At 35.0% G+C, this 13,759-nt stretch overlaps 1 protein-coding gene across 3 annotated transcripts in view; it reads left to right on the forward strand.

The window, feature by feature from the left end:
• LOC106871312 (signal-induced proliferation-associated 1-like protein 2) overlaps nucleotides 1-13,008 on the forward strand; it is a 161,951-nt gene extending 148,943 nt beyond the window's left edge. For all 3 annotated transcript variants that reach the window (XM_052973573.2, XM_052973574.2, XM_089365181.1), the window contains exons 17-24: nucleotides 1,849-2,302; nucleotides 3,432-3,588; nucleotides 3,969-4,218; nucleotides 5,065-5,261; nucleotides 6,870-7,027; nucleotides 8,521-8,614; nucleotides 11,272-11,359; nucleotides 12,725-13,008. In XM_052973573.2, coding sequence (XP_052829533.2) covers nucleotides 1,849-2,302; nucleotides 3,432-3,588; nucleotides 3,969-4,218; nucleotides 5,065-5,261; nucleotides 6,870-7,027; nucleotides 8,521-8,614; nucleotides 11,272-11,359; nucleotides 12,725-12,946 — 1,620 coding nt within the window. In that variant the 3' untranslated portion in view covers nucleotides 12,947-13,008. The remainder of the gene's footprint in view (nucleotides 1-1,848; nucleotides 2,303-3,431; nucleotides 3,589-3,968; nucleotides 4,219-5,064; nucleotides 5,262-6,869; nucleotides 7,028-8,520; nucleotides 8,615-11,271; nucleotides 11,360-12,724) is intronic.
• The last annotated feature ends 751 nt before the right edge of the window (nucleotides 13,009-13,759 follow it).

A 13,759-nucleotide genomic window follows, 5' to 3' on the forward strand; every position in this document is an offset into this window, starting at 1 on the left:
GGGTGGAAGACCACAGAAACAATACCATATATCCAATGCAAGATTTAAGAAGTGTGTGTGTTCAATTCCTTCAAGAATCAATAAATAAATTTATAGTTTTCAGTCTCTAAAGTGTGTAAAAAGTACGGTAAAAAAACAGGCATATATAACGATATAAACTTTAGAAATATCATGAATGTTCAAAATATTTATTTTAAAATATTTATAAACATGCATAATTTCCAAGTTGTATAAAAATATGACAATTTAAGTTAAAACATTACAATATATAAACATACATTATGATTTAACATATAATGGGTAAATATATACGATATGATACAATTTGATATGAAGTTATAAATTTACATGTATTATATTAAATTATATGTATATTTTTACCACACTCTCTGTCACTGTTACTCTGTATATGTATCTCTCGCACGTGCTGATCTCCATTATCTCTCTTCATATGTCATGTAATTGCTTTTATTTTGCTTAAAACTTTCTTGTTGTAATGTTTGCTTTCATTTGGTGATAAAGAGCTATCACACACAAAATGCTAGCTTCCAAATCTTTTTTTTCTGATTGGGCTAAAATATTGGACTTTAAACATCTGTAACATTTTTCTGAAATTTTAGTTGGAATAAATAGATCAAAGCATCAGATCCAGCATAAAAAATTTACATCACTATACCAAATTCAAAGATTTCCAATTAATTTTAAAATTTCAAAATCTGTGACTGCAACAGAAAAGATCTCTACCTACTTGTCTCTCTCCATGAAGGATAGGCACTTGAACTTTGTAGGATGTTGCTGGTGAGGTAAAATAGAGCTGGCGATTGATCTACTGCTATGAATGTCAAAGCATAGCTGCTCTTGAGCAGGTTGTCCAAACACAACATATGTAGATCAGCTCACCAGAGGATACTGGATGCCTCCTTGAAGCCCTCCCTCAACTAATGAAAGACTGGGATGGATGACATGCATGGCTTAGAAATGTCGAAGCAAGCTCAGCCAGATGAGGATGGTATATCTGCATATGTGTGTATGTCTAGTCATGTGTACTTGTGTGTGTGTGTGTGTGTGTGTGTGTGTGTGTGTGTGTGTGAGGGCGGTTGTCTACTCCTTATGCAGAGTTTGACCACCTCCTGTATCTATACCTTAGATCCATCATGGCATCTGATGTGGCTTTTTAAACCAGATAATGTTTTGAAAAGACACCCATATAGATTGCATATCCAATTTGGACCACCAAGAGCTGCAGTTAAGTTCTGATCTTTGTGGATTTTAAAATGTCTTTTGAGGCCTCCGTTAGATTAGCAAAACCTTCTGGCATACATTGCATTGAAAGGTGTACACAAACATATAGGCAGAATAGCAAAGAAATTTGAGCCCAGCGAAAGAAAGGCATGGTCTGTCACCAACTTTGCACACAAAAAGGTCATTGTGATTCACCGTCTTGATTGTAACATTCTTCCTTAAATCTCGAAGTCTTGCATGTGTTATCCTAGCCTCTTCAAATGCTTTCACTCCACTCCACATTTTTGTTTGCCATCCAGCTCGATCCAAATCAAGAGTTTCTATGTTCTCTGGATCTATTCCAAGTGACTTCATAGTCCTTATACCGTCCTTAACTTTGTGTGTGTGAGTGTATTGTGATGATTTTTGACTAACTTGTCTGAAATAAATTTCTTCCAAATTGAACTTAATTTAAATAGAGAAATCACAAATTGTAATATCTATGTGTTACCTAAATCTATAATTATGTTGAAATTCTTTGTTTCAGTTATTAATTTTTCTAAAAGATTTTTTGCTAAATGTATACAATTTTAGTCAAAATTTCTAATTTCTCTGTTTTTAATCCAGATAAGCAAACTGGTACAACATTTTGAAAGTAATTGCAAAGAAGATACAACTGTAATTAGCAGCAGTGGTGGAAGCTATTCTAGCCCATCTGAGAAAGATAAATTATCAAGTCACAGTCTTTCAGCCAGTTCCAACTCCCCAGTATCGGTAAAGTCGGTGGCTGTCGGTAACAGCAACAGTATGCAAGCTATAGAAAAGCAACATCCATATGTCAGCAGCACTATCAGTGATTATGTGTCGCCAGGTACACCACAGTCAGGAAATATATCGCTGGAACTAATGAAGCAGAACCAAAATACTAAATATTTATTACGACAACAACGGAAGAACAGCGCTCCAGAGCGTATAATCAGCAGTGCCACCAATTTTGGTCAGGGTATTGATGTTTGCTTCACAAATAGTTCGTCTCATGGCTATAAATCTTCAGAAAATTTCATGCAGCTGTCTTGCCAAGGTCAGTTAAAATAGTTTCTATTTCTTTGTTGGAATTAATAAAAATCAATTTCAGTTTTGAATGTTAAATCATTTTATAGGTATGGGTGTGTGTGTAGTTAAGTACCAAACTTACAAAATATGTACTGGCATTGATTGTTCAGCTAAACCTGTCCATGCTCGAGCTTGGCCACAGTTTAACAATTGAAACAAATGAAAGATAAGAGATCGTTTTAGTTGATATACCTGACACCTCCTCTGTCATATCTTCATATTTTGGCAGTTAAAGAAAATATTGCTTTTTTACTTTATAGACATAAGCATAGCTGTGTGGTTAAGAAGTTTACTTCCCAACAACATGGTTTCAGGTTCACTCACACTGTGTAACATCTTGGAAATAACTCTCCAATAACTCTGAGCTGAGCCAAGCCTTGTAAGTGGATTTGGTTGACAAAAACTGTATAGAATCCTGTTGTATGCACACACATGTCTGCATCATTATTTAGGTCTGTGTTAGCCCTGATCAGGAAGGATGTTGATCAAAAGTATTCCAGCCATGATCAGTCTTTGGTATGGCCTTATAGGACTACATCATTGAATGTGTCCTTCATTTATTGATAAATTGAAGAGAGACTTGGTTGCTATTGCATAGTCTGAAAAACCAAGTTGTGTGTGTATGTATATATATATATATACATAATCATCATTTAACATCACTCTCTTTCCAAGTTCACATGGGTTGGATGATGTGATAAGAACTAACAAGCCTGAGTGCTGCACTGAGCTCCAGTGTTTGCTTTGGCATGGTTTCTGTAGCTGGATGCCCTTCCTAATGTTAACCGCTTCATAGTGTACAAGGTCCTCTTTTTTCATGGCATCAGCACTGCTGAGGTCACCAAGTACCAGCAAGACAAGACTCCTCAACTAAATCGGGGATAGCATTGATATGAAAGTATGGTAGAAGGACAAGAGCAAGCATCTTGCTGAAAAATGAAGCTTCCCCTTCTGGAAAGAGAGTGAGAGATATGTGATAAAAAGCACTAGGTGAATGAGAGCGAGAATAAGTTTGAGGAACAGAAAAGGTGGTTGTGTGTATGTCTTTGTATTTGTACATAGATTCATGTTCTAAAACATCAATCTATCACTTTCAGAAGAGATGTTATCTGGCATTGGTAGTACTTCTCGAAAGAAAATGGAGCATCTAATTAGTAATAGCAAGGGCCGGCCAGAAGGTCTTTATAAAAGGAGTCACTTTGACACTTCACCTGCTAGTAGCAGTTGTAGTAGCAGTCCAAGGTCATCTAGCAAGTAAGTTGCCACAAAATTTTTTCTTTTTTTTTTTGTACTATATTCTTATGTTGTCTGCAGCAATTAACTTCGAAAATTATCGAGAATTTTGAGAGACTTAGTAAAATAATCAACTTTCTTGTTAACTGATGTAATAAACAGTTTGTTTGGAACATAGCAGAAAGGTTTTTATATAAAATTAAGATGAAAGGTTTTGATTTAAGTGTTGAGCACCCACTGACAGATATGTGTACATAGATTTATATGCACCCGTTCACAGATAAGTGTACACAAATATATACACACCCACTCACAAAATTTCAAGAACATATACACAAGAAAAGTCCAAGACAGTAAAAAAAAAAAAATTTAATATATTTTTCTCTTCAATTTTCCAAAAGAAATTTATCAGGAAGATCTTCAGAAGAATCTTTGAGCTCCAAGAACCGTGTAGGTAATGTTGGAATTCCTGCTGTTCCCCACACCAGTTCCTCAATGCATGCTGCTATTTCTAATAGTGCAGTGACCAGGACTCCTCACCATTCTAACACAAAGCATGCAGTAAATACCAGTAATTTACAAGAAGATTTATTACGACTCTTCAATAATATTAGCACCACCAATCCACCTGAAGATTTAGATAAGTCTCCTGTGAGTAGCATTGTCTTTAAAATAAATATTTTGTCATGATTATGGAATTATTAAATATTAATACAGAGATCTTTGAAAAATATACCAAGTCTTGTATGTGTTTTTGTTGTTATTTAATCCTCCAACTCAGCTCTTGTTAAGTAGACTTATGATCAAAAGTTGACCCTCTCAGCTTTTTAACTGGGAAGGTTGACTGGAATGTTTAACAGTTTTTCTCCTTTTTTTAAACTGTAAAGATGTGATTTGAGGGAAATGTTGACTAATCATGCTTAGGCTCCCTTCATATTTCAGTCACAATTTCTGTTTCTTCCATTGTGGTTTATGTTTCTGATGTCTTTGGGAAAGGCATGGATGTTACTGAATACCATTTACCTTTCATTAAAATTCACACCTATTAGAAAATTCTTATATAATGAGATCATACCAAAGATTGTTTGAAACAAGACATACTATCCAAAAGAGGTAACATGAAAATGCATTTTAGATTAAGTGCTTATCTGTAGGATAAGAAGTTGAAAAGAACTATCTACTTCATTTTTATATAAAACTTTATATAAAAATTATATAAAATACAAGCTATTAAACATAACTTATATTTTATATAATTATATATCATGTACCTAAATTTTTTTGTATAAAATGAAAAGCAGGTGATTAGAAATAGTTCATTAATTACTAATTAATGTTATCAAAATTTTCTTAATTTGTTTCATTCTAATAAATCTTATTTTTTAAAATATATCTTTATTTTCTCAATTTATCAGCGCAATTATAAATATGAATTTCATCAAGTAGGAACTGTTTAAAGAAAATATAACTGATTTTACATGTTTATTCCACTTGCAGGAAGGACTTTATGTGCAAGCAGTGAGCACTCCTTTACAGCGAGCCACTTCTGAAGAAAGTCTTAACAGTAACAAAAGTTCCGCAGTCCTGAATATAAATGTGGAAGATCATGCTGCTACTGACCTTCGGTTTGGCAAAAATGCACCTGTCAGGAAACAAGTTGCAATGATCAAATCAGAAAAAGATCCTAGGGATAGGTCTGTGTGTTTTTTTTCTTTTCTTTTCTTTGTCTTTTACATTGCTTAATATTTATGTTGTATTTTTTTTTTTTAATTTATTTTATAAAATTTCATTTAACCCACTCCTTATTGCCAAACCTTGAAGCTATGGCTGAATACCCTTGTTTGTCTAAAGTGTGTGCATAGTAGAATTGAACCCAGCACCATATGATTGCAGAGTAAACTTCTTTAGCCACCCAGCCATACCTGCTTAGCTTCTACCCCTATAAACATTCTAGACCTTTCCTCCTAAGCACAAATGATTTATTGAACAAATCTTCTTTCACATACCATTGTGCTGCTCTCTTTCTCTTTCTCTCCCTCCTCTCTCACACACACAATTACTACAATGGCATCTGGTCCTCTGGCCTAGAAAATTGTTTAACTACCTTTGTACACTGCATGTACAAACCAACACATTCTCCTCTCTTGCATACCACATTTAATCCCTCTTATGCCTAACTTTTCTCTCAACACAATTATGCTTTGCTGGTCATGCCCACTGGCATTGCAAATCCAACGGAGCATACTACCTTCATTCCTCTCCATCCTACGCATATCCTCCACAGTCAGTGTCTATGTCTTACTACCATATAACATAGCCGTTATCACACGCGCAATCATACAATCTACCTTTCACCCTCAGCGAAACAATCCTTTTGCTGCCAACAGAGGTAGTAGTTCTCTGAACTTCCTCCACCCTGTTCTTATACTTTTGATTTTTGTATCTGGTTTGCACATGTGTACACAAACGAGCAAAGGGAACGCAGCTCTGATAAACAGGCTGTCAACCACTATTGAGATGGTTGCAAGAAGCAATGAAAATTCTGGAAGAAAAAATATATGTAAATAAATTGAATGGAAATCAAAGCAGTGTGCTAGTTAATAAGGCATAAAGACAAAATGAATCTCCCCAGACACAGTAATGTGTGTGTGTGTGTGTATGTGTATATATATTGTTGCTATTATGCAAAAGTGCTGTAAGTCCAAAATGAAAAAATAGTTTCACCATTCTATAGCAAAAACGTTGTACTGCACTTTGACAATTTTTGATATCTTAGCATCTGAAGTAAGCCAGAGATATGATAGTTTAACAAAAAGAAAATGGCTCTTGCAAGCAAAAATAAATGTTGGGAAAAAAAAAAAAACGCATTTGGCCAAATTTGGACATACAACTGTTTAACATAATAGTAATAATTTATATACAATGTGATTGTGTGATCATTTACTGGTGACAGCCATTGGTCTGTCATTGTGCTAACACATATGCACACACATAAATATATTCTTTTATTATTAGTTCTACTGAGACTTTAATCAATTAAGAATTAGAATGTTAAAACGTTCATTAATTTGCATCATGTCTCCATCAATGCACTGTGTTCAATGTCAAATCATTTATCTACTGACAGCTGTGTTTACTTAGTTCCAAGTAGACACCAGTGTGTGGTAGATCACAGTGTGAATGTGTGTTTTATATCCTTCCCATCTCTGCTCTGTCAAAATGTAAATTTGTCTTAAATCTGCCTCAAATTTGTGTAATAAGTAATCATTTTTCTTTCTTTATTATTTATTTCCTTTTCAAAGACTCTCTCCAAGTGTGCGAAGTGATAAACCCTTAGTATCTCCTCCAACCAGGCGAAAATATTCAACCCCATCACCTAACTCCCGAATTCCGTTAGTGGGGTCCACTGCTTCATTAGAATGGTCAAACCTTGTAAATGTTGCAACAAAGGCAATAGAAAGTAAGTGTACATTTTGATTATTTCTAAAGAATGTTTATTTTTTCTTTCTTCTTTCAGAGTTAGTACTGAATTGTATCTGGGTAATTTCTGTACGTGAGGCACATATGTGGTAAAATACATGTGTTGTGAAATGCATGTAGAGTGTGTGGTTAGGTTTATTGGTGGGTTATGTATGAAGTGAAAACATGTAAGGGAGGGCGGTAGTCTGTATGAAAGACAAGTGCTAAGCTATGTATACTGAAAGACATGTATTGAAAGTGTTTGGTAAGTGGTATAACGGTAAGTTGCCTATTTATATGGTGATTATTCTCCCGAGTAGACTTCGTAATCAACATCAGTTGGTCACCAATTTATAATGTGTTCGAACTTGAAAAAGATAATAAATATAGATGTTTATTGAGTAGAAATCTATGGTGATAAGCCCGTCATTTATAACTTAATTATAAGTATTATCACTATACATAAATCTTAACTCTGGCTGCGTAAACGCTGTGATAAATTATACACACCAAGATGCTGAACGTGCATGTATGTTGAAGATAAATAAAGCTCGCTCTTTTTCACTGCTATAATAACAGTTTCATAGTTGCAGAAGTAAATTTCATTATAAAATTTATATTAACTAATTCTTCCATACTAAGCTACTAGAGTTTTACACAACAAATCAAAATAACCTTGTTGAATTAAGTAATAGACCTGGCATAACAATAGCCAATATCTCAAGAGTGTGAGTATCATGGAAATAAGCGACAGCCAACGAACACTGAATGTGAATGTCATAGAGTCGATTGACAACCAACAATCACTGGTTAATCTCCCCAAAATCAGGGGTTTTATAACTGCTCATACCTGAATTCTAAGAACCATATTTCCTGAAAGATTTCTCTTTGACGAAAGTTTAGAATTCAAATATGGGCAGTAATTTTAACCAATGGGAAACTAACAATTATACCTATTTGGGCAACATGACCATTATGTCATATTACCACTGATAAAGATTTATTATGACTTGCGTCACTACAGTAGCAATGGATCTCTTGTATAACACTTCATTCGCTCATGCTTGTATATGTGTACACATGCAAACAAAACCACACAATCATTCACAATACTGTAGACATATCAGATGCACACTAGTCCCGTCCTATGTTATACTGACATACACAAATGATACGTTACACAATGACTCACAGTTACACTGTTGTGCACATACATCATGTAGATGCACCATGCATAACATCATACACACACTACATGCACTATGCACACACATGCACAACATATGCACATCATGCACTACACAATATTATACTGTATGTGGTGGTGTTGTTGTGTGTGTGTGTGTGTGTGTGTAAATGTATAGTGTTGGTATACACAAACATACTATACACCCACCCATATCACCAGACTATACACACCTAACCAGTATGTATAGGGAACATCATTTTCACACGTGGATAAACTTACATTATTTGTATTTTATTTCTCTGCAGGTACACAAATGAAGAATCAAAAACAGTCAAGTGAACAAGTATTACAAGCAAAAGAGAAAAATGAGCTCTTAACTCTTCAGAATAAAGACAAAAGGTACGTTCTTTTTATCTCAACTCCTTCTTTAGGGATACTGTTAGACTTTGTAAAGGGACTGTACTCTTTTATTTGTCTCAGTTGGGCATTTATTCTTATTGACCCTTATTTGTTGAAGTGACTAGGTAACAGACAGCACTGAAACTAAAAACATAACCAACACCGGTTTTCAACTAAATTATTTGCTCATTGAATTATTTTGTAACTGAGTATTCCACAAACACATATACCCATAATATAGTTTTAGGGCAGAATCAGTCTACCACAGTGTGCGTGTATGTGTGATCAAGCTGGACTTTTGAATTACAGATATAGTCCATTATGTGGGCTTCCACACAGTTTCCGTCCACCCAGTTTCACTGACAAGGCTATGATAAAAGGTACTTTATCATGTTCCAATATACCATATGGCAGGCTCAGGACTCAAGATTGCAAAGCAAACTTCTTAACCATTTGGCCATTCTGCATCCAATTTATATTCATGCCCACATCGTACCTGTATGGTATGCATACAGGCATGGTGGAAGTCATCTTGTAACTGAATAAGACTACTTTCTACACTCAGTAAACCTATACAAACATTGTAAGAGTTTGTCTTGAGTGGATAAGGTGTTGTATTGCACTGAACCCACTTTTCAAGGCAATCAACTACACAACCAGTGGTACAACAGAGATTGTTGAGATGACCTGAAACTAACTGCACTTCAAGTTTTGTTTTTAGATAAGTTTACTATTTCCAAGAAGGAAGTTCTAATGAGAACTAGAGGCCCTTCACTCCCAGTTTACATGGACGTTCACAGGTTCACATGTTAGTTAGCCCATAGCTGGGACTTTAACTGGTTCTACTACTCCAGGCTAGAGTAGACCTGGGAAGAAATTATGGCTGAGAGTTGGGACTCCTCAAAACCTTGGAACTCCTGTACAAAGATCCCCTATCAGATGCAGTTTAAAGTCACACACACACACACACATATCCTTCCTTCCTTCTTTTTTTTTCTGTCTGTCTTTCATGCTGGTGTGGGTTGAACAATTTGATGGGATCCAATGAGTTAGGTGACTGAATCATGCACCAGTGTCTACTTTGGAATAGTTTCTATGTCTAGATGCCTTTTGTAATGCCAACCACTTTAATACTTGAAATAGGTGGGGGGGGGGGTTGTTTTTTGTTTTCTTTTTTTCATGGCACAGCACTAATGAAATTGTCAGGTAGTTTGCAAGACTAAAATCCCCTTCAATTGAGTTGGGCTGCAGTAGAGAAAGAGGTAACTTTAGTCAAGGAAATGAGGGCATAAAGTACAAGAAAAAGAACCAGAACAGAACAAGTTTCTTCCTGTAGGGAAGCTACTTGTGACAGGAAGGGTATTTCGCTGTAAAACATGCCTTTGTAATACATTTCTCTAATTAATGGGAAAAATGGACATAAAATGAATGTGTGTGTGACAAGCATCTGCTCACTTTCCATTTGCCAAATTCCACTCATTATTAGTCAATCTGGCATTTGTCTAAGGTTATGTACTCAGATTGAGGCTAACTTCTTAACCATGTATACCTGCACCTGTGTTATGTGTGTAATAAATCAAAAGATTTAACTACAGAATTTTTAGTGATATGTATTCAATTAACCTTGGGATTCTTGGTTCCTAACAAGTACCAGCAGAAGGATTTGAAATCAGAACAGAGATGGATCAAATTTAAATAATTTGAAAAGTGCATATAATGTAACACCTTAGCATCTCATTTAAATTTGCTGTCCTCAGATGTAATGATAACTTAAATAATTGTTGCAATAAATGTTATTACATAAGAAGTGAGCAACAAGTGTTGTTAGCTAATAATAAATAGTGTTACCTAATAAGTGGTGCATAGTATAGAAATCAGGTGTCATTATTTTGATTCTCAGTTGTAGCCATTTCACTTGGGTAGCATTATCAGTGGCCCTGGGGAGAGGCATGAACATAAAAAAAATTTATGTCTTATCCTATAAAACACGTAAGTTATGCATATTTGACACATTGTACATGTTACGATTATATACATGAACTTACATGTGACAGATGTGAGGTGCCAGGTACCATTCTATAACAAGAACTTGCTCTTCCCTCTTGTCTCATACCTTAACCTTCACCACCTGGCACAAATCTGTATCCCTCCCTCAGGGTTTGTAGTATTATGAGCTGCAGAGTCATTTCAGAAGTGCACACTGTACACACTAAGGTAGTTGATGTTAGGAAGGGCATCCAGCTTTAAACACTGGGGCATGATGTAATCTTTGGACCCTTTGAATGTTAGACAATGCTGATGAGGATGATGTAGCAGATATGTATAACACACAATGTGCACATAGGCATATATGAAGCATATATTAGAATCATTCACATTCTTACAATGATAATACATACATACATACAACTTGCACATACAACAGAAACACACTCAACATGCAGCATACATAAAAATTCATACAAATACACAACATATGCATTTGCACATAACACATTTATGTGCACAACACATGCATGTACAACACACATACATCTGCATGCATAACCCATGAGTTTGTGCACAACACATGCATGTACAACACACACATACACACACACACAACATAAATTTGTTATCATTTGTTTTGATATTGATCATTATTTTTCTATATTCAGTATGTCAAGAACAGTTGTATCAAATCCACAACAAAGAATCAAAGAACTGGAACAAAAAGTACAGCAAACCTGTAATGATTTAGATAAGGTTTGTAATTATATTCCATATATTCATGATATTTTCTGTCTGTGTCTAAATATATTATCTTAATCTTTATAGTGCTAACATTATAAAGAGCTGTTCTAATGAAACATATTCACAGTTGATATATATAGATTGCTGACCACTACATTTATATTTTTTTTCTCCTTGTTTCTCTCCTTATTTCTTTCTGTGTTCCTTTCAGTTGAAGAGCGTAGTTCGAAACGTCAAAAGACTTTCTCTATTCCCGAGCATTAAACTAATACATCCATTTGTTGTTTACATCACCTGTCTTCGTCTATTGTTTTTTTCGTAAATTCTCCCATATATATATATATATATATATATATATATATATATATCATTGTCGTGGCCAATGCCAGTCCCACCAGACTGACTCCCATGCTGGTGGCATGTAAAAAGCACCATACAAATATGGTTGTTGCCAGTGCCGCCTGACTAGCTCCTGTGCTAGTGGCATGTAAAAAGCACCCACTGCACTCTCAGGGTGGTTGGTGTTAGGAAGGGTATCCAGCTGTAGAAACCTTGCCAGATCAGATTGAAGGCTGGTGCAGCCTCCTGATTTGCCAGTCCTCAGTCAAACCATCCAACCCGTAGTTGTTCTCCATGTTATAAGTTGCTGTTTACTTCTGATCATATGTGTCAACTGCTACTTTGAACCTACTTCTGGCCAAAAGGTCTTTTGGCTTTTGTAATTCCTTCTTCAAGCATGTTTCTAAATCTTGAATTGTTAACCACTAGACTTATGTTGAGTTGTACACTCTTCACTAAGGAAAGCATTATTATTCACTATCTTCTGTCTTGTAGTTCCTGGTGTGTCCCCATTTGATTGGTAGGGAATCAAGTGACTAGTCAGTTTCTTAAGTAAGTGTTGTAAATGGATCAGGTCATTTGTGTCATAAAAACTCCAAGATCGTTTATCCTTCTCATTCCTCATACCATATTCTTACTTTTCATGTTTACTAGAGTAGCTAACATAGTGTTACCCAACATGTCTATTAATGTGACCAGCCATTTTAATAAGGTTGCTGTCATCTGTTTTCAAGTTGGTCTGGAAGAGAGCCTTATAGAATCAGTTCTTATGCTTATCTACCATTCCTGATTGTGGTACTTATGTAAAGTTAATTAATGCTATGGAGTTGCTCGTGACTAGATTCAATTTAAATATTCCATCACTTACTATATCTGAATTATTTTATGTTTCTTTCTTGTGAGGAATCTGGTCGAGGTGTTGTGTGTGTAGGTATATATGTGTGTATAATTCCAATTCTTTTATTATGGTATTTTAAGCTATTAATTTTTATTTGCCGATAAAATATAACTTAAAAACAAATAATTTTGTTATTACAGGAAAAACAAAAGAATTCTCAGTATGAATCTGAAATAACCAAGTTACGAGCTGAAAATCAACGACTCCAAGATGAATCTCAAACAGCTGCTACAGAGTTACGAAGATTTACAGAATGGTTCTTCAACATTGTTGATAAGAATTGCTTGCAACAATCACCGACAGGACTTTCACAATTTATGCAAGCTGGTTTCTCAGAAAAGAATATAGATCGACCATTATAAAGCTTTACATATGTTTATTTATCTCACAATAAAACTAATGAAAGTATATATTTGTGTATATGTGTATATAATATAAATGTATGTGTAAATGTGTATGTCAGTGTGTGTGTACACACACACACACACATGTATATATATGACTTGTGTATGTATATTCATCACAGTATGCTTCTGTGTATGTGTGCATGTGTAAATATATATATATATATATATATTTACACATGCACACACATCACAGTATGTTTTTGTGTGTGTATTACTGTATAGTATATTTTCATTTTTCTACCCTATCTCTTTTTAATTGGGGTTAACTTTTAGGGACAGTCAGACAGACACAGGGTGTGTGTGTGTTTGAATGGATGATGGGTATTTGTTTTGTTGGCAGTAATATAGGAGTTACAGATAGATGGTGTTGAAGTTAGATAATGCATGCCAACCAGTGTGCTGAATCACCACCTGCCATTGAAGCCCTACAGTTGAGCAGGGATTTCAGCTCTACTATGCAATGCTACCCAATTGAATGTTGATACCGATTGGTGGTTAATTAAAGTGGTACTGGTACTCAATTTGCGTACTAGTTTTTTGTTTTATCAAACCTGGAAGGATGAACAGCAAAATTAACAATGATAGGATTTAAACTCAAAATGTAGAGGACTAAATAAATTTTGCAATAATACTCTAATGCTGTAACAATACTGCTGGTTTACTGCTCTACTGTGTGCGAGCATGTGTGAATGAGTGATGAGAGAGAAAGAAAGGCTTTTATATTTGCTTATATATAAACTCTGTATATGTGTATATCTCCCTCTGTGT

Source organism: Octopus bimaculoides, chromosome Z (assembly GCF_046866305.1).
Source record: "Octopus bimaculoides isolate indiv1 chromosome Z, ASM4686630v1, whole genome shotgun sequence".
NCBI classification, from domain to species: Eukaryota; Metazoa; Mollusca; class Cephalopoda; order Octopoda; family Octopodidae; genus Octopus; species Octopus bimaculoides.